Below are 24,949 nucleotides of genomic sequence, written 5' to 3'. Positions count from 1 at the left end.
TCACACACAACTAACTGTCTTTTTGGGGGGGAAAAATAAAAAGCAGCCTTTTTCCAGAAAAAGTCAACCACCCTTCAGAAGGCAATATTTTTTACTCTGGCAAAAGATACTACTAATATCTTTATCAATATCCTCATCTTCAGCAACAGCAAAATAAGCTGGTGACTAGGAGCAGATTATAACCTAAACCTCTACAATAGATTTGAGCAAAATCTAAACAGTGTTTTTGACTACAGTCTCCACAGATCTCCTTTGTTGAAATTCTTTGATGGGAAAACTACAATACTTCAAGTATGCTTGTAAATAGTAGTAGACCATTTGGTGCTAAAAATTATAAACCAAGGGCACTGATTAAATCTCAAGTGTTCTCCGAAGAACAAGCTCCCAAAGAAATATACTTCAGAGACTCAAAAACTATTTCTTCAGCAGGAACTCTTTTTCTCCTGCTGGCCAACACAGTAGAACCAGTTCTACTGCAAGAAAGGAACACCAGGTTCCATTCCAGATATTAATTTAAAAAAAAATTGCCAATCTTGGACCTCACAAATCTCAACCAATTCCTAAAGAAAAAAAACACTTCAGAATTAATTCTCTAGATACCATTCTTTCTCAGTTAGAAAACACTTAGCTTTCTTCACTGGATCTTAAGGTTGCTTATTTGTACATCTTGATTTACAGTGCACACAGGAAGTTTCTTCACTTCACCATTGTAGACATTCACTGTCAATTTCATGTTCTTCCATTTGGTCTCTCAGTAACACTGAGGTTTTACAAAGTACTTAGCAGTTGTCACAGCTCACCTAAGGATAAACAATGTTTTTGTTTCATCCCTAATTGGGACAACTGATTCATATCAAATTATTCCTTTGAGGAAGCTGAACCCTTCCACCTTCTGTGCTATGATCACTTTCCAGTCTCTAGGTTTTTTCATCAACTTCCCACAATCAGACATGAAGCTTTTTTTATCTAATAGTCTTCCTAGGAGTGCACATAGATATATCACAAGGGAAATTTTTTACCTTGGCAAAGGGCAGAAGATTTGTCAAGAAGGTTCCTGTAAATTGGCCTTGGGTCCTTGCTTGACTCTTCATGAAAAAGTTTGGTCTCTTGGCAGCAGCAGTTTGCACTCTTCTCAAGTCTTCACGTGAAACAAGGTCCATGACAGACAAATATTCAGTGGGACCAATATCAGACAAGAGTAAGATTTCCATAATCTAATCTCTGAATTGTTAGCTGGATCATTCCAATCTGTTAAGATCATTTTTTTCCATCACCAACAATTTCAAGGAATTCAATCAGAGTTTCCAGTCTGGGTTGGGGAACTCATAAAATTAATTCTAGATTTATGAGCAATCTTCAGTACTCTAAAGGTGTTCATGCTGGTTAAAGGACAGACCAGCAAGTAGCAATGTTCTTCAACAAACAGGGAGGAAAAAGTTCTTACAAATTTCTGCCTAGGAGCCACAAAGCTTTGAAAATTGGGCATTTTTTATGTGAGATTTCTAACAGCTGTCTACCTTTCTGGAGACCAGAATCAAATAGACAGTCTGTCTTAAATCACCAACTTCAACCACACAAATGATTACTACATGATAAAATAGTGCAAGGCCTTTTCACCTTTGGGGCACTCTGCAAATAGTCATCTTTGCAGTATCTCTCAGTAGCCAAGTTCCAACATTTTGCTTTGTCAGACTAGCAAGGGACAAAATGGCTATGGATGCTTTCTCCATTCCATGGAATCTGGGACTTATTTTAACGCATTCTCCCAATTCCACTTGTATTCAGGGCAATCCATAAATGGGAAGGGGGGGACGACAAATGTTGATAGCCCCTTTTTAGATCTCTCTGAATTTGGTTTCTTTGGCTAAAGTTTCTAGCTTTTCATCAACCACTAAAATTTGAAGATATTCCCATCCCTTATTACACAATACAACAGGAATCTCCCTCTAATTGCTTGCAATTAGGAAGTCTGCCAATGTCATCGGTGCAGTTACCTATGGAAGTTTAAGGTTCTTGTAGCAAGAAAGTACTCTACAAGAACTTTAAATGGGGAAAAAAATGTACTATCTAGTGTTTTTAATCAAGATCCCTTTAAATGACAGATCTCTTCTACTACAGTATCTACTAAAATTGTCCAACTCAGTTTTGAAAACAGCTCTGTCAGTTTACCTTAACACTATAACAATATACCATGATGTCCGTAATGGTGCCCCTATTTCCTATCAACCTGTATTTCCTAGCATGTAGCAGATGGACTCAGGACCAATGGGTATAGTGTACTCGTGCTAGCAGTTGGAGACGGATCAGATTTCAATCTGACGTCAGCACCTAGTACATATACCCCTGCAGGAAGTGCAGATTCTCAGTATTTTTCCGTCTCCAAAGCAGTTAGGAGCTATCTTCACGCTCACCGAGAGTTACAACAAAATTAAAGCACAAAACATCCTGAAGATGAGCCTCGCACTCCTGCGGTGATACCCTCGGGTCCCTCCCCCAGTTGAGTTTCCCGAGGTGATTTCTGTGGTCCCTCGGAGGTGAGAGCCTCGGTCCGGTGGCCGAATTGCGGCAGGGACCTAGCCCCCGAGCGAGAAGGGCTTGGGCGTGGCACAGAGGCAGCCTCTGTCCGGAGCCGAATCGCTGCGAGGACTTAGCCCCTGAGCGAGAGGAGTTCAGGCGCGGCTGAGAGGCAGCGGGTTCATCCCCTCGAGCGCGGCGGTGAAGGTACTTACCCTCTCCCCCCCGCAGCCGGAGACTGCCTGGGTCGAAACCGGGAAGCACTGAAGACTAAGGCGTACATTTTCCTATTAAACTGTCTCCGAAGATCGAGGAGGAGCAGGGTCTACCCACATGGAGACCCTCTAAGGAGGTCTCCATATTGCCCACACGCTCGCCGTCGCCATCTTGTCTGTCTTCGTCGCCCGCCGCCCGATTGAGTGCACAAATTAAGCTAAGCGCATATTTTAAGCTAGGCGCCCAGTAATTGGGCGCGCATTATAGGTGCCGATAGTTGGGCGCGCATTATAAGCGCACATAATTTTTGGGCGCACCTCCTTAGGCGCACACTGCAAGGCGCATACCTACGGCGCAGAGCAAAACCGGCGCGCATATACCAGACGCAATGGATCACATAAGAACTTGCGTGTCCACAGAAGCGGCACCTCCAATGATAGGCATAAAAGCCCAAGGCCTTTGCCCTGCATGCCACCTCAGAGCCGCACAGAGCGAGGAAGCGGACACCCTATGCGCACACTGTGAGGAGGCCCTGGGAGACCCAGGCCAGGGCCAGCCCCACCCGGGTCCCAGTGCTAGCTCCTCGGGAGGCACCCTGGAGCTAGCTGGCCCTAATGATTCCATCCCTCAGACGGGGAACCCTAGGGAACTGGTGCCCCTCAACTTGGACCCGGCATCGATCTCCTGGGTGAAGTTATTTAAAGGGATTCATGCCTTTTGTCAAGATGCAGACTGAACCCCGGGCCGGCTATCCATATGCTCCGGAAGACCCTCATGCCCCAGGACCCTCTAAGCCTAGGCACAGGCTCCCACCACCCAGAAGCCCCACCTACGGGGACATTGATTTCTCCGAGGAAGAAGTTGAGCCCCTCGAGGAGGGAGAACTCCCCTCGGGGACGGAGCCGCATCAAACCATGAAACGCTTCTTCTCAAAGGATAAGCTTCCGGACCTGGTATCTCAATGCTTGTCGGAGCTCGCCATCCCGGGCCAAAGCCCCCCGGGGGAACATAGAATGAACCCCCTGCTGGAGGGCCTTTGACAGACGTCCCACCATTTTCCCCTCTTACAGGCGGCACAACAGCTAATTGACCTGGAGTGGAATACTCCGGAATCCTCATTCAAAGGGGGTCGAGCCTTATCGGCCATGTACCCCCTGGACCCAGCAACCAAGGAGCTTCTGGCGTGCCCCAAGGTGGATGCCATGGTTTGCACGGTCACTAAGCGCACCACCATACCAGTGGAAGGAGGAGCGGCCCTCAAGGATGCACACGACCGCCTGGAAGCCATTCTGAAACAGGCCTTTGAGGTAGCAGCCATGTCCCTACAAATTGCGTCCTGCTGTACCGTGGTGACACGCTCCTGTTTATCCCAAGCCAGGAGCAACACCTCGGGGGAAGACATGGAACCGGCACTTTCGTTCCTCACTGACGCTGCCTCCGACCTAGTACGCATGGCAGCCAGAGGAGTGTCATCCACAGTGGCAGCCAGGAGACAACTCTGGCTGCGAAATTGGTCGGCAGACGCCTCCTCCAAGATACGCCTCACAAGACTGCCCTTCAGGGGATCCCTCCTGTTCGGCAGCGAACTAGAGAAGCTGGCTAACAAATGGGGCGACTCTCCAGTTCCTCGCCTACCAGAGGACAAGATGAAGAGAAACCAGCGTTCCTTCCCCAGGCCTTCCAGAGGCAGAAGTTCTCAGCGCTTCAACTCTTACAGGAGCAACTTCCAAGCGCCCCGCCCTACGGGCAGGAACCAGTCCTTTCGGAACAAACACAGCAAGAGGGGAACCAGCTCTGGCCCAGGCCCCAGCCGCACTCCACAATGAGATTCAGCCGACCCATCCAAGGGAAGAAGCCATAGGGGGCAGACTATCCCTATTCTACCGCAGATGGGTCGAACTTCGGACAAGTGGGTCCTAGCCATCATCAGAGAAGGGTACTACCTGGATTTCCTCCGAACCCCTCCGGACAAGTTCGTGGAATCTCCCTGCCACGATCCCCTCAAGAGGGTGGCAGTGGAAGCTACCCTGTCCAGACTCCTGACCCTAGAGGCCATAACCCCGGTACCAGCACAGGAATTAAATTCCGGGCATTACTCAATTTATTTAATCGTACCCAAGAAAGAAGGTACGTTCAGACCCATCCTGGACCTCAAGTCAGTCAACCGACACCTAAGGGTCCCAAGATTTCGAATGGAAACCCTGCGGTCAGTCATACGTGCAATACAGCCAGGAGAATATCTCACATCCCTGGATCTGTCTGAAACCTACTTGCACATCCCAATCCATCAGGAACACCAGTGCTACCTACGCTTCAAGGTCCTGAATAACCACTATCAATTCCAGGCACTACCCTTCAGGTTAGCCACTGCACCGCGGACCTTCACCAAGGTAATAGTAGTGGTAGCAGCGACACTCAGGAAGGAGGGAATCCTTGTTCATCCTTACCTGGACGACTGGCTGATCAGAGCAAAATCACCGGAGGAGAGCCACCGAGCAACCAACAGTCATAACTCTACTGGAAAGCCTAGGATGGGTAGTCAATACAAACAAGAGCTTCCTACAGCCATCACAGTCGCTGGAATACCTAGGAGTCCGATTTGACACCAAGGAGGACAAGGTCAGTCTGACCCCCACAAGGAGATCAAAGCTGCGGGACAGACTCCAGAACCTGCTGAGCGCCACCCGGCCCACAGCATGGGATTACCTACAAGTCCTCGGTCTAATGGCATCCACACTGGAAGTGGTACCATGGGCGCGAGCCCACATGAGACCCTTGCAGCGCTCTCTCCTATCACGGAGGAGTCCACGATCCCAGAACTACACCGTGCATCTTCCTCTACCGACCAGAGTTCGGATCCAGCTAAGATGGTGGCTGCAGTCCAACCACATGAGCCGGGGATCAAGAATATCCTCCCCGACCTGGACCCTGCTCACCAAAGATGCCAGCCTACGCGGATGGGGAGCACACTGCGAAGAGCTAACCGCCCAAGGGCGGTGGAACGAAGTCAAGTCGGGGTGGAACATCAACAGATTAGAGGCACGGGCAGTCCGGCTAGCCTGCCTGCAGCTTGCCCACAGACTTCGAAACAAAGCGGTCAGAGTGATGTCGGACAACGCCACCGTGGTGGCCTACATCGACAGATAGGGCGGAATCAGAAGCCAACAGCTATCCTTAGAAATAGCCCCCCTGATGGCCTGGGCGGAAGCAAATCTCCAGGACATCTCCGCTGTCCACATCGCCGGGAAGGGACAACACCACGGCAGACTTCCTCAGCAGAGAAAGCCTAAACCCAGGAGAATCGAAGCTGTCAACCACAGCCTTCAAGATGATAGTGGATCGGTGGGGGACCCCAGACATGGATCTTCTGGCAAACAGATCCAACGCCCAAGTACCCAGATACTTCAGTCGCAGGCGAGATCCGCAGTCACAAGGGATCGACGCCCTGGTACAGACCTGGCCACCGGGGACCCTCCTATACGCATTTCCCCCATCCCGTGATCCATTCCTCAGAATCACCCCGGGAACCATCCATCTACGCACGGTCCCATCCTTCCTACCCAAAGTGGTCTCTCACTTCCGCCTCAACCAAACCATTTCATTACCAACCACGGAAGGTGTGAATAAGTCGGAAGAAGGCCAGTCTCTATGCCATCTCGATATCGGCAGACTACTTTCCAGATACCTGGAAATGTCAGAAACTGTACGAAAGACGGACCATCTGTTCGTCCTGCACAGCGGGAAGAAGCAAGGGGAAGCGGCCTCACGGGCAACCATCGCTCGCTGGATCAAAGAAGTCATCAAGGCGGCCTACGTAGAAGCGGGAAAACCACCACCTCTACAGGTCAGGGCCCATTCCACCAGAGCCCAGGCAGTCTCCTGGGCAGAAACCAGAATGCTGTCACTTGCCGAGATCTGCAGGGCGGCAACGTGGTCCTCCATCCATACCTTCTCCAGATTCTACCGTCTGGATGTTCAGGCTCGGGAGGACACAGCATTTGCAAGGGCAATCCTTATTGGACCACGGGCAGCCTCCCACCCAGTTCGGGAGTAGCTTTTATACATCCCATTGGTCCTGAGGCCATCTGCTACACGCTAGGAAATGGAGAAATTACTTACCTGATAATTTCGTTTTCCTTAGTGTAGACAGATGGACTCAGCAGCCCACCCTCGGCTGCCATTACACATGGTCGTTCATCATATCAAGGTAAGCCATGCTTTTACTCATTATAGGGCATCCACCCTGCCGGGTTTCGACGCCTTCCGGTTGAGGACACTGGTGGTCTCCAGCTATAGTCTATCAACCAATTCAATCCAATCAGAATAAACATATTAAGTTAATCAGTCGGTCAGTCACACATCCACAATGCTTTGCAAGGAAGAATACTGAGAATCTGCACTTCCTGCAGGGGTATATGTACTAGGTGCTGACGTCAGATTGAAATCTGATCAGTCTCCAACAGCTAGCACGAGTACACTATACCTATTGGTCCTGAGTCCATCTGTCTACACTAAGGAAAACAAAATTATCAGGTAAGTAATTTCTCCAGTTGTCAGATTCATGAAAGGGTTCATGAAGCTAAAATCTCCTATAAAATATCCACCTATCCCTTGGAATCTAAATGTCATTCTTGCTCAGTTGAAGCTTCCATTGACAACAGTGGATCTAAAATCCCTTCCTTGGAAAGTTGTAATTTTGATAGAAGTTATTTCTACCAGAAGAGTAAGCAGATTACAAGCATTATTCTCAAACTCATTCTGTATTCAAATTTTTCACAACTGAATAATTTTGAAAACTCATCCCAAATTCTACCAAAAATGCTCTCAATTTCATTTAAATCAATTGTATTTTCAATATTTCCAAGACATTATGCCCATACAGGTGAACAAGCTCTTCATTTAACTTACTATAAAGAATGAGGAGCCTTACATGGCAGGCAACTGCTTGGGAAGGTCTGCACATGCTCAAAATCATTCTCTGTTTTCTTAGGGGAGGGCAGGAAGGAACTGCTGCTTTCTCCCTACTACTGCAGTCCTCCCTTTGCAGCTTATTGGCTGGCTATGGAATGTCTGATCAATAAGCTGCAAGGGCACCAGAATACAGCAGTAAGTAGAGCAGAGATACTTCTTGCCTTTGTGTCCTGAGGTGCAGTGAAGATGTGGAGGGCTGCTGAAAGGGGAACTGGGAAAGTGAGAGAGACAGGAGTTATGAGGACTTTGGGGAGAAGACCTGAAAGAGATTCCTGGGGGAGAGAAATTGTGAAGGGATGCGGGTCTGATAATGAAACTGTGGGAGAGGAGGAGAGACAAGCTATGAGAAACTGAGTGGAAGAAGGGATCATGTCTGGGAGACAAGTACCGAGAAGAAGGGGCTGATAGTGGAGCTATCTGCGGGAGAGGCAGAGGAATTAGGCTAGGAAGGCTAGAATTCCTGTGAAGGGGGCATAATCTATGCGAAGAGGAACTGGTGTAAGGGGTTACACAAATGGAACTTAAGAGGGAGAGAAAGGTGAAAAGGACTGGGATGGAGAGGAGGGGGCGACTGATAGGGAAGGTAAACCAAGAGAAGGGATCATGGTATAGGGAAGAGGCATTAAGGTAAGTAGAGGGATAAAAGTGGCAGGAGGAGGTGAGAGAAGATAAGCTATAGAGGTAGCTGGTGGGTAGAAAGAGACATGGAGGAAAAAAGGACAAGGAAATGAAAGAAAACCAGAAAATACATGTTTCAAAGGACAAGTATGAGGAGGCAAAGAGGAAATTGAGAGAGCCAAGTTAAAGCAGAGAGAGAGGATAGATTCAAATTAGACAGGTTGGAATATTGGTGAAGAGTTCTGTGCTAATTGGAATGTGTCAAAGATGGACAGTTTTGGATGGAATTTTGATAGAAAAAGCTATATGAAAAAAAAATGTAATAAAATTGTATATTGCTCCCCCCCCCCCCCCAGCCCTGCAGTCATTGGGATATTTTATTATATATTATATATTATTTAAAGATATTTTACTGGATGGAGATTTTGGTGGCATGTCATGCCGTGGGCTGAGAATGTCTTAAATTGTTCCATCTTGGCAGCTCCAATATTGAATAGAGGAGTATATACAATTTATTTTTCTTAAAAATAGAAAACGCATTCCCCAGTTAAATCTGAGAGAAGACAGTAGTTCTCTGGTATTTCCGAATGGAGTGTGTGAAATACTACATGTAGCTATGGCCCTAAAGCAGGGAGATACTGACTGCTGAGCTCAGAGGCCTAAGGCATGCAGGTGGTGAGATGTTGTTTGTAGACTCTGCAGGCATGGAACTGGCTTTGATCTTGAAACTTGAGTGCAGGGAGAAGTGCTGAAGGGATGGACAGACAGGGATAGTTCCAGAAAAAAAGGTTTATTTTTGCTTGGGCTCAGGGAGGGCATATCTAAGCCTGTGGAGGAAGGGGAAATCGCAAATTGAGGTGAGCTGAGTTTGCCAATAAAGGAAAGTCTATCATTCTGAGGAAGGATGAGAAGTGGGGAGCAGTGAATGGATAAATGAACCAAGTCTGCAGAAAAGGGTGCTGGCTAAGATGGGGTGAGGAGGAAACTGCTGAGGAATTGGGATAGGAAGAAAAAGTGGGAAGGAAACAAGGGCAGGTAAAGTGGAAGTGGGGAGCAGAGCAAGCTAAGGGAATGTAGGGATGGGAAGACAGAGGGGTATTAAATCCCCTGCCCCCAAATATAAAAGTCCAAAAGTATGCAGGTAGGGGAGAATCAAAAAGTGCAGACAGAGTAAATAGGGAAGGAGGAAAAGAGGACAAGATGGAGAGAGGAGAAGAGAGAAAAGGGAGGGTTGAGAGTTGTGGAGAGACTGTGCTGTGAATAGATGGTTGGGGATGAATGGGGAGGAGGGGCAGGGGGAAGAAGACTGGAGGGGACTGTGCTTCCTTAGCTTTTGTCTTGGTCACATGAGTCTTCCCCCCGCCCACCATGTCTACATTGCTTCATTTTTTTTTCTGGACATTTAAATATAGGCTGGTTAGTCACACTCGGAAACACACAGTTCCTGTTCATACCCGGATCAGTCCAGACTCCTGGGATTAGGCCTCCCTTCCAGCAGATGGAGACAGTTGCACTGACACATAACCTGGTGTGCCACCTGCAGTTCCTCAGTATTTCTCAGTCTCCAGAAAATGGATAGAGGTGCAATCCATGCAGTCTGAGGGGAGGGGGAGAGAAAAGGGGAGATATCTTAAATTCTATTGTTATCCTCCCAGGAGGTTGTGAGGCCCTGGTGGGGCTATCCCTCCTGGTGTTGAGGGAAACAAGCAGAAGGTCAGGGACCCTAGGCTGTTTTGGTTGCTATGGAGGTAGGGGGGTATAACTGGTGAGGCCAGTTCCCTCCTCCCCCAGGAGAACAATTGCTCTGCAGTAGCTGCTCTCAGAAGTCTTGCTAGGCTTCCTCAGTTGTAAGTAAAGTTTACAAAGAAAAAAAAAAGGAAGAAGGGAAGTGACAAGGCTTTTGTGGCTGGGTTGGCTTCATTGGGAGGCCTTGGAGCAGCTGCTGTGAGGTGAGCGTTGGGCGGTGGACTGTTGCTGGCACAGTGGGGCTGTTTTGCCATGTGGTCAGGCCTCTAAGGCTGGCGTGGCTTCCTTCCTATAGCGCATGGCCATGCATACTGCTCGTGTGCGTTTCTTGCACTGTGCTGTGCTCCCAATGCCTCTCTGGAGGAGAGGGTGGATCAGGACCATTGGAGTCCACACAGGAGTGGCAGGCTAAAGCTAAATCAAGCACGGGAGTGGCTTTGAAGGCAGCTGCCTCTCTCCTGCTTGGATGCAGGAAAGTCTGCCATGTTGTCCAGGACTGAGGGCCTCTCTGGGGTGTTTTGGGGCCGGGGGGGTTAGGACCCCCCCCCCCCCCACTGTCTCTGGAGGCGCAGGGCATTTTTAATCATAGCCTGATTTGGATGGGGAAGGGGATCCTTCTGAGGGATATGTCAGAGGATCCCTTGCCGTTTTTCCTCTGAATTTGTCCTGCTTATGCATGAAACATATTTGGTATGGAAGACAGCCAGGTGGCTGGGCAGGGCTCAAGGGTCCGGTGCTCGGTGGCCAGCTAAGAGAGCTGGAAGTTCTGGGGGCCCAGTTCTGCACAAGGCATCCATGATCCTTGGAATGAGGACTGTGCTGGGCAGTCCAGATGTTGACTTCAATGACTCAGAAGGGGCTCCGCAAGTTCCAGTGTTTCCGGATCCATCAGGGGCTGACACTGATCCAACTGCTCTCGATAAAGATCTGGATGGAAAGTTAAACCAGGTGCCGGTGGCCAAGGGGGATGATCTTAAGGTGGTGCCTTTTACTCTGGAAAGAGGAGTTGTGGCCCTTAATTCTGCATGATCTCAAGGAGCTGGGGATCAAGGTTCCTCATGAGGAGTCCAATCAAAAGGGAGTGGACCCGGTCATGGATAGTCTGAGGGGTCCAGTGAAAGCTTTTTCTCTTCATAGGTATGTGAAAAACGTCTGAGATGAGCCTGAAGGTAGGTTGGGCGATGGCTGTTGTATCCATTGCCGGAGGACACCTAGAGTTGGCACCTCCTAAGATGGATGCTTCGGTGTCTGTGGTCACTAAACAGACCACTATTCCTGTGACTGGTTCAGTGACGCTGAAGGACATAAGGACAGGAAGTTGGAAATCTAAGATATGAGATGTCTGCGTTTGGGCATTTGGGCTGTCGTGTGCAGTAACTTCATGCAGAGGGCCAGCTTGCACTGGGTTCAGCAGTTGCACATGGAATCGCTATCGCTGTCGGAGGCTAAGCAGGTAGACTGGAGGCAGCAGTGGCCTATGTGGAGGATGCCCTATAGGACTTGATCAGAACTTCAAGAATTATGATGTATGCAGTTTTGGCCAGAAGGCTTTTTTGGTTAAGAAACTGGTTGGTGGAAGTGTGGTCTAAGTCTTGGTTAGGAGCCTTAATGTTCAAGGAAAAGCTCCTATTTGGCAAGGACTTAGAGGAACTCATAAAGTGTCTTGTAGACCAAAGGGCATTGGCTGCCAGAAGACAGACCCAAAGGTAACAAAGGGCCCTTTGCAGGGCAGTCTGGTTTTGACCAAACAGGTAGTTTTGTCCTAGTATGCCCTCGGCGGGGGTTCAGAAGCAAAGCACCAGGAGATAGCAATCCTAGAACCAGTCCTTTTTGAGGGGGCAGGAAGCCAGGCAGATAAGATCTTGGCCAGGGCTCTGACAGAGCCAGGTCCACCCAGTGAAGTGAGGCCGGTCCATTCCTCTCTTCCTCCTATTGGAGGGCATCTGACTCTTACGAGGAGTGGGCCAAAATTACGTCAGATCTGTGGGACCTCAAAGTGATGAGATGGTTACATTTTAGAGTTCTCTTACCCGCTACGGGACTTGTTCATGGTGTCTCCTTGCACTCCCTTCCCAAAGAGAAGGGTAGTTCAAGAAACCGTGGAGCAGTTACAAGTGCTGAGAGCTGTTTCGGTGGGGGAACAAAAAATTGGAAGGTATAGCATATATTTCACGGTTCTGAAGGAGAGGTCCTTCCTTCCAGTTTTGGATTTAAAAAAGGTGAACTCCACTCACAAGGTGAACGCCGTCTCATTTTTGAATGGAAATGCTGTGTTTGGTGATCGCAGCAGTGCGCAAGGGAGAGATTCTAGTGTCTAGACTTGACAGAAGCTTATCTACATATTCCGATCCACCCAGAGCATCAGAGATTTCTCAGTTTCATGATTCTCTGCAAGCATTTTCAGTTTTGTGTTCTTCCATTTGACTTGGCAACAGCAATATGGACGTTCACCAAGGTGATGGTGGTGGTGGCAGCGGTGCTCAGAAAGAAGGGCATTTCGGTTCATCCATACCTGGACGACTGGTTCATCCGAGCAAAGTTGGAAACACTTGCTATTCAGGTGGTGGCTCAAGTCTTGGGAGCAATTGGTGAATTGGCCAAGGTCATCTTACACCCTCTCAGATTCTGGAGTTCTTGGGAGCGACTTCAACACCAGGGCAAGAAGATTTTTCCTGACACAGATTCGTATTCTGAAATTGCAGAGTCAGGTGCCCAGGATCTGGGATTACTGTCAGGTGTTGGTGTCTTTTTGGCTTCAACGTTGGAGCTAGTTCCTTGGGCCTTTGCGCACATAAGGCCCCTGCAGCGGTCGCTCCTTTCCCAGTGGGATGCTTTGAGTAGTTTTATCTTCCACTGTCTCTCGAAGAGCCTGCCAGGTCCAGTCTTTCATGGTGACTTGGTCAAGAGCATTTATGGCAAAGAGTGGACTTAAGTCCTGGACTGTAAGGTGGTTACCACAGATGCCAATCTCTTTGGCTGGGGAGCTGTGTGCCAGTCAGTTGGTGTAGGGACAGTGGTCAGAGGAAGAGAAGTCCTGGTCTATCAATTGTTTGGAGGTGAGGGCAGTGAGGTACGCATTGATTGCGTTTCTGCCTCTGAGCAGCCGCATGGTGCACATCTTGCCGAACAGTATGACCATGGTGGTTTATATTGCCAGGTTCTTGTGGCCTGGATTGGCCACTGTTGGAAACAGGATGCTGGGCTTGATGGACCCTTGGTCTGACCCAGTATGGCATTTTCTTATGTTCTTAACCAGGAGTCGAGTGGTGGCCCAGGAAGCTCAGGAGTTGTTTCTCTGGGGTGGGACAGCATCTAGCAGTGTCTCTCAAATTGCTGGGGTGGACAATGTACAAGCGGACTTTCTCAGTCGCCAGAAGCTGGATCTTGGAGAGTGGGAGCTGTCTGATTTGTTGCCAGTGGGGTACTCCCTGCCTGGACTTTATGGCATTGCGGAAGAATGCCAAAGCGCCCCGGTTCTTCAAACGCAAAAGAGAACACAGAGCGGAGGGAGTAGATGATCTAGTGCTTCCTTGGCTCCAAGAGATTCTTCTTTGTGTTCCCTCCATGGCCTCTGGTAGGAAAATTTAATAAGATGAATAGAAAATTACCCTGGCAAAGTGATTCTGGTGGTACCAGAGTGGCCAAGGCATCCGTGGTTCACAGACCTGGTAAACATGGCAGTGGAACGGTCCACTGAGACTCACTGGTTTACTGAAACTTCAACAGGGTCCAGTATTTTCAGAGAGGGTGGATCGCTTTTGTTTTGCAGCTTGGCTTTTGAGAGGAGGTGTTTGAGAGAGAGAGGATATCCAGAGGATGTCATTTCCACCCTGTTGCAGGCTAGAAAGACTTCCACTTCTTTATCATATGTAAGTGTCTGGAAGGTCTTTGAGGCCTGGTGCATGGGTGAAAGAATAGTCTCGACTCGGGCCTCGATAGTTCTCATCTTGGCATTTTTGCAAAAAGGTTTGGTAAAAGGCTTGACCTTCTGCTCTCTTAAGGTTCAGGTTGTAGCCTTGGGCTGCCTGTGAGGCAAGGTGCATGGACGGTTGTTGACTACTCAACCAGATGTAGTTAATTTCCTTTGAAGGGCAAAGCATTTGTCATCCTGTGTGGAAGATATGTCCCTCATGGAACCCCAATTTAATTCTTAGAGTGTGTGTGTCTCCTTTTGAACCTTTAAAAAGGGCAACTATGAAGGATCTCACTGTGAAAGTAGTGGTTCTGATAGCCATTTGTTCCACCTGGAGAATTCCGGAACTTCAAGCGTTATGCAGAGAACCTTTTCTGAGGGTCTCAGGTTCCCAGATATCTTTGAGGATTTGTGCCCTCCTTTCTCCTGAAGGTTGTGTCAGTGTTTCATTTGAACCAGACCATGGGACTTTTGGCCTTTCCAGATTTGGTCTTGTCTGCTCCACAAGCTAAAGACCTACAATGTTTGGATGTGAAGGGGGCCTTGTTGCGTTACCTCAGTCACCAATAACTTCAGTGGGTCTGACCATCTTTGTGCTTTGGAGTGGTTCTAAAGGCTTTAAAGTCCACAATAGCAAGATGGGTTGAAAGAGGCAATAAGCTCTGCTTATATCTATAAGGGGCATCTGGTTCTTTGAGGGCGCACTCAGTTCAGTCTCAGACGAATTTCTTGGGCGGAGTGTCAGTTGGTATCGCCACAAGAAATTTGTTGGGTAGCTACTTGGAAGTTGCACACTTCCGCCAGACATATCGGTTGGATGTCAAAGCTCCAGAGACCATGGGCTTTGGTAAGAGTGTTCTTCCACAGTCCCACCCTAATTAGAGGAGCCTGGACTGATTCAAATTTTGAACAGGAAAGGAAAATTGGTTCTTACCTGCTAATTTTCGTTCCTGGAATAATACCATGGATCAGTTCAGAGTCCTGGCTTGTATAGGGGAGAGTCCGCTCGTATTTCTGACTTTATTCTGGTTTATATAGGTTGTAGGGCTGCTTAAGATTTCAAGTTTATTCTCCTGGTTTGGAATTTGAGTGAAGTCTTCTGTTGGGGTTTAACCTCTTTTCGCCTTGCTCGTTTGTGGAAAGTTATTTGAGTTAAGGTTGTTACAGGGATATTCTTGGCTTGGGTACACGTCAATACTAAGGAACTGCAGGTAGCACACTAGGTTATTTGCCAGTGAAACTTTCTCTGTCTCCCTCTGCTGGAAGAGAGGCATAATTCCAGGAGTCTGGACTGATTCGTGGTATTCCAGGAACGAAAATTAGCAGGCAAGAACCAATTTTCCTATTTCCCCCCCCCCCCCTCCTATTTTGCTGGGGATGCTGTAATTGAGTTAATCACCCCCAATCATTTTCAGAAGTTTGCTTCTGCTGCACACTCAACCCCAACTGACCCATCTATTGGAAGTCCTGACTTGGTGGTTGAAGAAGGACCTTCCACATGGTGACATGCAGCATGTAACAGCTGAGCCGCTGAATTGACCAACTTGCAAAGATTTTTTCGTGTGAACATTTTTCTTTCTAAACGTTGCAGGGAATTAACTTCTTGAGCAAAAGCTACTCTTTTTTTCAGAATTGTACATACAAACCTATTTACAGGTGGTGTGTGCTTTCTGTCTTTATTTTGCCTGAAACTTAAATCTGGCCTAAGGTGTTAATTTCCTTTTATTGATGGCAAAGTGCTTTGGTGCACAGTGTGTATGTAAAGTGCTATATAATTAAAAATTCCTTTGATTACTTTCACAACATTGAGGGACTCTTTCTAGTTTATCTTCCTGTTTTAAGCTGACTAGATTCTTTAATGCAAAAGTGATTAGTTTGTCCTCTGGATCTGCTAGTCCTAGTCAATGCCAGGGTGAATATTCCCAGCTCAGCTCCAAGGTGGAATTTTGGGTTAATTTTGTAGAACACTTTCTGTCCCTGTCATCCTGTTAAGGATTCTTGGGACAGAAATATGAAAAATGCAGGTCATAGAGATTTTCTTGTGGCGCACTTGCTCAAGCTTGCTCTTTTGTGGCTTCTTGTTTCTTAGGTAACAGAGGAGATGATGGATGAGGCCAATGAGAAAAAGATGGAGGCCATTAATGCCCTGGGAGATGGTGAGTACAAGTACAGTTGTTTTAGTACTTTGCATCATTGGATAAGCAAATGGTTCTACATGTCTGGGAGACTGAAAAATATACTAAGTCTTGAGAAATGGAAAATGATTCTCATTTGAATGTATAATTGTGCACTGCTCTCTTAACATTATGCCCATGTTACATATGGCATAAAAATTTCTTTCTACCATTGTCTGGGTTTGTTAATCCCCCCCGATACATCTCTTGATCTTCCTTTATCTTTTATGTACTCATTCATCCTGATTAGAATCTGCTTTTTTTCAGCCTCACTCTGAAAATTGCCCTCTATGGTGGGGTTCTGCTATAAGTAATAGCTGTGGGGCTGATGTAATAAGTTGAGTTTTAAAATTGTGTATTAGTCACATGATGCAGTGAACCCGGATGCTCTCGCTCTTGCTCTCTCTCTCAACCAGGGTCCAGGTGCCATCCTTTAAAATAGAACCAAATCTCCTGCATCCGTGATTCCATAACTGCAACAAGATCAAATTAGGTGGTTCTTATGAACATCGATGGTTACATGTATAAATCTCCAATTGGTATGCCAGCTAAACCAGTGAAAAAGAATAGAGCAAATCCAGTGATGAGAAAACTGCTGATGCAACTAGCAAAAATCAGCATAGCCCAGTAGATGAGAGCACGGGAAGTGAGATTACTTTCAGACTTAGCTGCAATTACTAGCAAACTAGAGACCATAGCAGAACAAATTGTGGACCTAAAAAGTCACTTAGTGATTTCGGCCCGAGGCTAGATAATGTAGAAGGCAGTGTTTCTCACAGGACAAGCAGGATGGTAGTCCTCACATATAGGGTGACATCACAGGATGGAGCCCAATCACGGAACACGTTTGTCAAAGTTTCCAGAACTTTGACTGGCCCCTACTAGGCATGCCCAGCATGGCACTAACCCTGCAGGCAGCTGGGGTCCCCCTTCAGTCTTCTTTTTTGAGTGATCAGAAGTGGGTCCTTTCCCAAGGGAATGTGCCTATGAATGGAAAGATCCCGCAGTACTGGAAACCACACTTGGTGTGGCCAGTGACGTGCTATCAGGATCATGGTTCTCTTGTCCTGACGTAACTTCACGAGAGTCTTCGAGAGAAGAGGAAGTGGAAGGAATGCGTAGAGTAGACCGGTTGCCCACGAGAGGAAGAATGTGTTTCTGTGCTGAGAGTGTCTGGGCTGAGAGTGTTTGCTGCGAATGAGAGAGCAGAAGTTCTCTACTTTGCGGTTTTGAGGAGACACAAAGAGGTCTGAGGATATCCCCATTATTGGAAGATGGAGTTCGTCACAGAGGGGTTGAGAGACCACTCGTGTGGTTGAAAGATGTGACTCGGCTTGTCTGCCAACACATTGTCCACTCCCGGCAAGTAGGTGGCCCTGAGGTACATCGAATGGGAGAGAGCTTCCACACATATCTGTGCAGCTTCGTGACACAGAAGGAAGGAGCCCGTGCTTCCCTGTTTGCTGATGTACCACATGGCCACCTGGTTGTCCGTCTGGATCAGGAGAACTTGATTTGAGGCAATCCTGAAATGCCTTGAGAGCATATCTGATTGCTCGGAACTCCAGGAAATTTATTTGGTGTTTGTCTTCCTCTGGAGACAAAGATCCTTGTGTCTGCAGATACATGGGCTCCCTATCCGAGGTTGGAAGCATCAGTGGTGATTACTAATTGAGGGTCTGGAGCCTGAAAGGGCAAGCCGTGGAGGAGATTGATCTGATCTTTCCACCAGGCTAGAGACTGATGGAGTGAGTTTGTTACGTGGACAATGGTCGACAGGGGCTGAATGCTTTGAGTCCCTTGAGACCTTAGAGTCCACTGCATGACTCATGGACAAACGGGCCATTGGTGTGACTTGAACTGAGGACGCCCTGTGTCCCAGGAGGATGAGAAAGTGGTGTGCAAGAGACACGAGAGTGAGAGCTTGTTGTCGAGGCAGGAAAGCCTTTGCCTGCAAGGTGTCCAAGTCTGCCCCAATGAATGACCAGGTTTGAGATGGGACTAAGTAGGATTTGTCGTAGTTGACGAGAAATCCTTATGAAATTAGAGTGGATAAGGTTAGATTGAGGGACGACAGAACAACTTGCTGAGTGGGAGCCCTGATTAACCAGTCGTCTAGATAGGGGTAGACGTGAATACCTTGGGTCCTGAGGAAGGCTGCAACTACTACGAGGCATTTTGTGAAGACTCGTGGCGTAGAAGCTAGGCCGAATGGAAGCACTCTGTATTGATAGTGCTTGGGGCCTACTAGAAACCTCAAGTATTTGCGATGAGATGGAGTTATCGCAATACAAGTGTATGCGTCCTGGAGATCCAGAGAGCAGAGCCAGTCTCCTTTGTAGAAGAGGAAGAAGCGAGCCTAAGGTTACCATCTTGAATGTCTCTCACTGGAGGTACTTGTTGAGGGCCCGTAGGTCCAGAATAGGACGAACGCCTCCCGATTTTTTTAGGGGATTAGAAAAGTACCAGGAATTGAATCCTAGGCCATGCTGAGAGTATGGTACAGGTTCTATTGCTTTGGACTGGAGAAGGAGGGAGACCTCTTGATCCAGAAGGATGGAGTGATCTGATGTTCTCTACGTCGGTAGAGGTGGGGAGTCCGTTGGCACGGAGAGAAAGTTCAGATGGTAACCTTGAGCAATTATCGCCAGTACCCATTGGTCTGAGATGATTGAGTGCCATATGTTGTGGAAGTGGCACAATCGATCTCCCACTGGTATGTGAGGTAATGGAAGCTGGCTGCTGCTCTCTAGGTGGAAGTCAAAAACCTGAAGCGGGACCTGGTTGAGGAGCTGCTTGCGGTTTTTGTTTCCGTTTTTGACGAGACTGCTTTTTGAAAAGGTCTCGTGGAATGGGATCTGGTTGGTGGCGGGTAGGACTTCTTCGGGCGGAAGAATGACTTTTTAGAGTCCTTTCGGAAGGGCTGTTTAAAAGAATAGTCAGAAGGCATCAGAGAGCTGTCTTAGGGTCTCATGATGGTCCTTAAGTTCCGCCACCGTTTGTTGAATTTGTCCGCCGAACAGATTATCTCCTACACAGGGTAGGTCGGATAACCTGTCTTGTACCTCAGGGCGAAGGTCAGAAGAATTGAGCCAGGCCCACCTTCTTGCCGAAATAGCAGCTGCCGATACCTTTGGCACTGCTACTAGGGTATCATAAGATAATCTGATCTCATGCTTGCCTGCCTCAAAACCCTGTCGTTTATATTCTTTGGAGTCTTCAAGCGAATTGCTGAGATGGAGAAACTGTTTGAAGATGGATCTTTGGGCATTCTACCTTTTTTTGGTCTGAATCCCTATATTTAATTTGGCAATAGTCTATGAACATTTCTTTTATTTTGGGACGCTGGTATTTGATTTTCGAAGTGTTTAATAGTTAACTTGCATCTGCTTGCCTTTTTGTAATTCTGGTTGCATAATGCATTGCTTTATGCGAAGCTTATACTTGTCATGGGAAGTAAGGGGATGGCACCTGTTCACTCACAGTAATGGCTCTGGCTCTCAGGGTGGAGAGCACTTGGTTTTTTTGGAGGATACGGTGGGTGAGAGGGAGGAGGGAGTGGGGGATTTCTCGGGATGGGATGGCGTTTTAGGGCATTGAGCAAAGGAAGTTTCTACAGTGTGGCATAGATGCTGTGGATTTTGCTTTTGTGCTTTTAATGGAATATTGATTAGCAGCGAGCACACATGTATTAATACAGAGAGGAGATCTAAACAGGCAGAGAATTTCTTACTTAGGTGGGTAGTGATGGTGCAAAATGGCTCCTAAAATTTGAGTTTTGTTTTGGAATGTGCCTGGTTTATGGTCACCTATTAAGAGGGAAAGGGTATTTTCTCACTGTCTAAGGTTGCAGGGTGATATCTTATTATAAGAAACAGGACAGTGTTTCTTGTAATAAGTGGAGTGGAGGAGTAGCCTAGTGGTTAGAGCAGTGGGCTATGAACCAGGAGACCTTGGGCAAGTCACTTTACCCTCCATTGCCTCAGGTACAAACTGTCAGGCCGATACAGTAAAGTCCGCTGGAGAGCGGGCGAACGCGATTCTGTACTTAAATTAGACCCGGCGGTAAAAACGGGCAAAAGGAGGCGCTAGGGACACTAGCGCATCCCTAGTGCCTCCTTTTTGACAGGAGCGGCGGCTGTCAGCGGGTTTGACAGCCGATGCTCAATTTTGCCGGCGTCTGTTCTTGAGCCCACTGACAGCCACGGGCTCAGAAACCGGACGCCGGCAAAATTGAGTGTCCGGTTTTCGGCCCGACAGCTGCGGGCCGAATTCAAATTTTTTAAACTTTTTTTTTACTCTTCGGGACCTCAGACTTAATATCACCATGATATTAAGTCGGAGGGTGCACAGAAAAGCAGTTTTTACTGCTTTTCTGTGCACTTTCCCAGTGCCGGAAGAAATTAGCGCCTACCTTTGGGTCGGCGCTAATTTCTGAAAGTAAAATGTGCGGCTTGGCTGCACATTTTACTTTCTGAATCGCGTGTGAATACCTAATAGCGCCCTCAACATGCATTTGCATGTTGAGGGCGCTATTAGGTTGGACGCGCGTCTTCCTCCCCTTACTGAATAAGGGGTAAGGGAAAACATGCGTCCAAGAGCAGGCTAACAGTGCGCTCCAACGGAGCGCACTGTGCTGCATCGGCCTGTTAGATTGTAAGCCCTCTGGGGATAGGGAAATTCCTACAGTACCTGAATGTAATCCACTTTGAAGTGCTGAAAAAAGTGTAAAAAGCAGAATATAAATCTAAATAAAAAAATAAAAATAAAATTACAGACATGGAGCACAGTAAATTGAAAAAGTGCTGGTTTAATCAAGTATTTTTTTTCCTCAGGCACTTCCATGTGTAATGGTGTAGCCATTTTAATGCATAAGAGTATCTTTTATGTTGGACACATTTAGGGCAGACTCTGAAGGCAGAATTATGGTCAAGGGAAGCTTATATGGTGACCAGTTATTCTGATCTCAATATATGCACCTTAACTATAAGATTTTTTTCTCCAAGTTGGTGATTTGTGTAACCGACCTTGGTTGGCTCCTATACTGATGGGTGGGAATTTTAATTGTGTGGTAAACCCAACGTTTCCTAGCGTGTAGCCAGATGGACTCAGGACCAATGGGTATTGTGCTCTTCTGATAGCAGATGGGGAGACGGAGTCAGATTTTAAAGCTGACATCAGCCTACATATACCCGGGCAGCAAGCTCAGCTCTTCAGTATTTCTCAGTCTCCTTAGCAGATGTAGACACTAACCAAAAGAGAATAGTGTAACATTTACAACAAAGAAAGAAAATGTACCTGTTAAGAGAGCCCCGCTTCTCCTGCGGTGAAACCTAATGGTCCCTCCCACAGTTGAGACTTTCCTGAGGTGATTTTTGATATCCCTCAGAGGTGAGCCTTGGTCTGGCAGCAGATTCCTAGCATGGGCTTAGCCCCCAGGGTGGCTGAAAGGCAGCGGGTGCAGATTTGAGCGCGGCGGTAAAGGTATTCCCCTCTTTCCACCCCCCCCCCCCCCCCCCGCAGCTGGAGACCGCCCGGCACGTGACCGGTATGCACAGAGACCAGGTAAGGTAGAAACCTTTACTTTTAAATCTCCGGTCTCCAAGGCTCAAATAGCTATACCGATCTTCCTCCCGACGAGGTTTAAAATCAGATTAAGCAGTCCTCATTTGGCTAGGCCCTGATTTCGTGCGAGGGTCCACACACGTGGAGACCCTCCGGAGGGTCGCTATTTTGCCATTGGTGGTGTTGGTGCCATTTCCCCCCCTTGACCAACAGTACGCACGGAGCAGGCCAGAGGGCCGAGGCGCCTAACTTGAGCATGCCCGTAAAGGCACATCTGAGCTGTGCGCACAGCAGCGCGCACAACTGGACTGCACACATAACTGCTCCGCGCACAAAGTCCATAGCCCGTGTGCATACCTCCATGCACGGACGAGTTGAAGCTCTACATGCGCACAAACATTGGCACCGCCATCTAAGAAGGGCAAGGGACACTTTCTTTGCCCAGCCTGCCACTTCAGAGCCGCGCAGCCTGAATTGGAATCTCTCCTATGCCAACAGTGCGAACAGGCTCAGGGAGAACCAAAACAAGACACTCTACAGCCAGGAGAGGGATCCAGAACCACTGATGATGGCACCCTGGACCTAAGTATTTCCAACTCGGCGCCCCCACAGGAAAGAACCTCCGGGGCTTCCACTACAATCCTTCCTGGGATCAACATGGACCCAGGAACCTTCTCCTGGGTGGAATTTTTTAAAGGGCGGCAAACCTTTTGTCCAGGCACAACCAACCCTGCTGTGCACACTACGCAACCCCTGCCGGAAGCACAAGCCCTTCCTGGCACCTCCCGAGTTCCTCGAGACATGGCTCTCCTAACCCAGAGCCTCCCTGATGGGGATCTAGACACCTCAGAAGATGAATCTGAGTCCCTGGAAGAAGGAGAAATTCCCCCAGAGATGGAACCATACCATACCATGCTCAGATTCTTCCACAAGGACGAATTACCAGCCCTCGTGTCCCAGACTCTGAAGACACTGTCTCCCAGGCACGGATCCTATAAAGGAACCAAAGAGAACCCCATTTTGGTATGCCTTCGTAAGGCCTCATGCTACTTTCCTATGCTGGAGCCCATCAAGGAACTGATTGACCTGGAATGGAGTGCTCTGGAGGCCAGCTTCAAAGGGGGGCGGGCCCTAGAAGCCCTATACCCGCTGGAACCCACAACTAAGGAACTCCTACGCTTCCCTAAAATAGTCGCTATGATCTGCACAGTCTCAAAGCACACTACGATCCCTGTGGAGGAAGGAGCAGCACCTGAAGGACACCTAGGACAGAAGGCTGGAATCCATCCTTAAGTAGTCCTTTGATGTATCAGCAATGATGCTACAGATTGCGTCCTGCTGCGCATTGGTGGCACGTTCCTGTTTGCTCCTCTCCAGAGATGCAACCATGCCCAGAGAAACGATGGAGCCTGCGGTCTCCTTTCTCACTGATGCTACCTCAGACCTCATGCACACCTCAGCCAGGGGTGTCGCTGTGGCAGTGGTGGCCAGAAGACAACTATGGCTCCGAACTGGTCGGCTGACGCGACATCCAAAGTGAACATCACGAGAGTGCCTATTTAAAGGCTCTCTATTGTTCGGAAGCGAATTGGAGAAGTTAGCCAACAAATGGGGCGAATTTCCAGTACCTCGACTACCGGAAGACAGGAACAAAAGAACATTTCAGCGCTCCTCCCCCAGAAGAACTAAGGGCAGAGGATCGCAGTGCTTTAGACCTTACAAGAACACACAGACACAAGCACCTTGTTCCTCAGGAACATTTCATTCCTTTTGGAACAGACACATTAAGAGGGGAGCAGGCTCAGGGGCCGGCTCCGGCTGTGTCCCACAATGAGAAGACATAGACCCATCCACAGGAAGAAAACATAGGGGGCAGACTTGCCCTATTCTACCAAAGATGGGTCGCGATAACATCGGACAAGTGGGTCCTAACTAGCATTCGAGAAGTGTACGCTCTGGAATTCCAAAGCACTCCTCCAGACAAATTTGAGATCACCCTGCAACTCCCACTCCAAGAGGCTGGCAGTGGAAACCACACCAGCAAGACTACTCAGCCTGAAGGCAATAGCCCTGGTGCTCACACCACTATTCCATCTATTTTATTGTCCCCAAGAAAGGAGCATTCAGACCCATCCTGGACCTCAAAACCATCAACAGTTACCTGAGGGTACCACACTTGGCATGAAACCTTATGCTCTGTCATAATGGTGGTACAACTGGGAGAATTCCTAACCTCCTGGACCTATCCGAAGCCTATCTTCACATCCCGGTCCATCAGGACCAACAGCGATTCTTGTGCTTTGCAATTCTGGGTCATCATTACCTGTTCCTGGCACTACCCTTCGGCCTAGCTACTGTTCCCAGAACCTTCACCAAAATTATGGTCATAGTGGCAGCAACACTGAAGAAAGGAGGAGTCCTGGTAGATCCCTACTTGGACGATTGGCTAATCAGGGCAAAGTCTCCGGAGGAGAGTGAACAGGTGACCACCAGAGTCAAGAAGCTACTGCAGGAGCTCGGGTGGGTCGTGAACACAGCCAAGAGCTGCCTACAGCCTTCCCAGTCACTAGAGTAGCTGGGAGTCAGGTTAGACACCAAACTGAACAAGGTCTCTTCCCCCCCCCCCCCCCCCCCCCAAGGAGAAGAAAGCTGATGGTTCAATTGCAAAAACTGTTGACAAATGCTCGTCCCAAGGTATGGGTCTACCTTCAAGTACTCTGCCTCAAGACATCCACTCTGGAAGTCGCATATGGGCAAGGGCCCATTTGCGACCGCTACATTGTTCCCTTCTGTCACGTTGGATCCCAACATCCCAGAACTTCTCAATTAACCTCCAGCTACCAATTTTGGGACCAGCTGCAATGGTGGTTACAGGAAGGCCACCTAAGCAGAGGAATAAATCTGTCCCCACCGAACTGGATCTTGCTCATAATGGATGCAAGCCTGCGAGGGTGGGGAGCCCACTGTCAGGAGCTAACGGCCCAGGGACAATGGAACAAGGAAGAGACGGGATGGAACATAAACCGCCTGGAAGCTCGAGCGGTCAGACTAGCCTGCCTACGATTCAGCCATAGACTCCGGGGCGAGTCAGTCAGTCGTGTCGGACCACGCGACAACCGTGGCCTACATCAACTGCCAGGGAGGAACCAAGAGCCAGCAGGTGTCTTTGGAAATTGACCCCCTCATGGAATGGGTGGAAATAAACCTGCAAGGGATTTCGGCCTCCCACATC

The 24,949-nt window shown here is 48.3% G+C and overlaps 1 protein-coding gene across 2 annotated transcripts in view; it reads left to right on the top strand.

Moving 5' to 3' along the window:
* ST13 (ST13 Hsp70 interacting protein) overlaps positions 1-24,949 on the top strand; it is a 219,197-nt gene that overhangs the window by 95,083 nt on the left and 99,165 nt on the right. For both annotated transcript variants that reach the window (XM_029590454.1, XM_029590453.1), the window contains exon 5: positions 16,068-16,134. In XM_029590454.1, the coding sequence (XP_029446314.1) occupies positions 16,068-16,134 (67 nt within the window). The remainder of the gene's footprint in view (positions 1-16,067; positions 16,135-24,949) is intronic.

This window comes from Rhinatrema bivittatum, chromosome 2 (assembly GCF_901001135.1).
Source record: "Rhinatrema bivittatum chromosome 2, aRhiBiv1.1, whole genome shotgun sequence".
Taxonomy (NCBI): domain Eukaryota; kingdom Metazoa; phylum Chordata; class Amphibia; order Gymnophiona; family Rhinatrematidae; genus Rhinatrema; species Rhinatrema bivittatum.
Note: the sequence above shows the minus strand (reverse complement) of the source record. Positions and strands in the feature narration are given on the sequence as shown.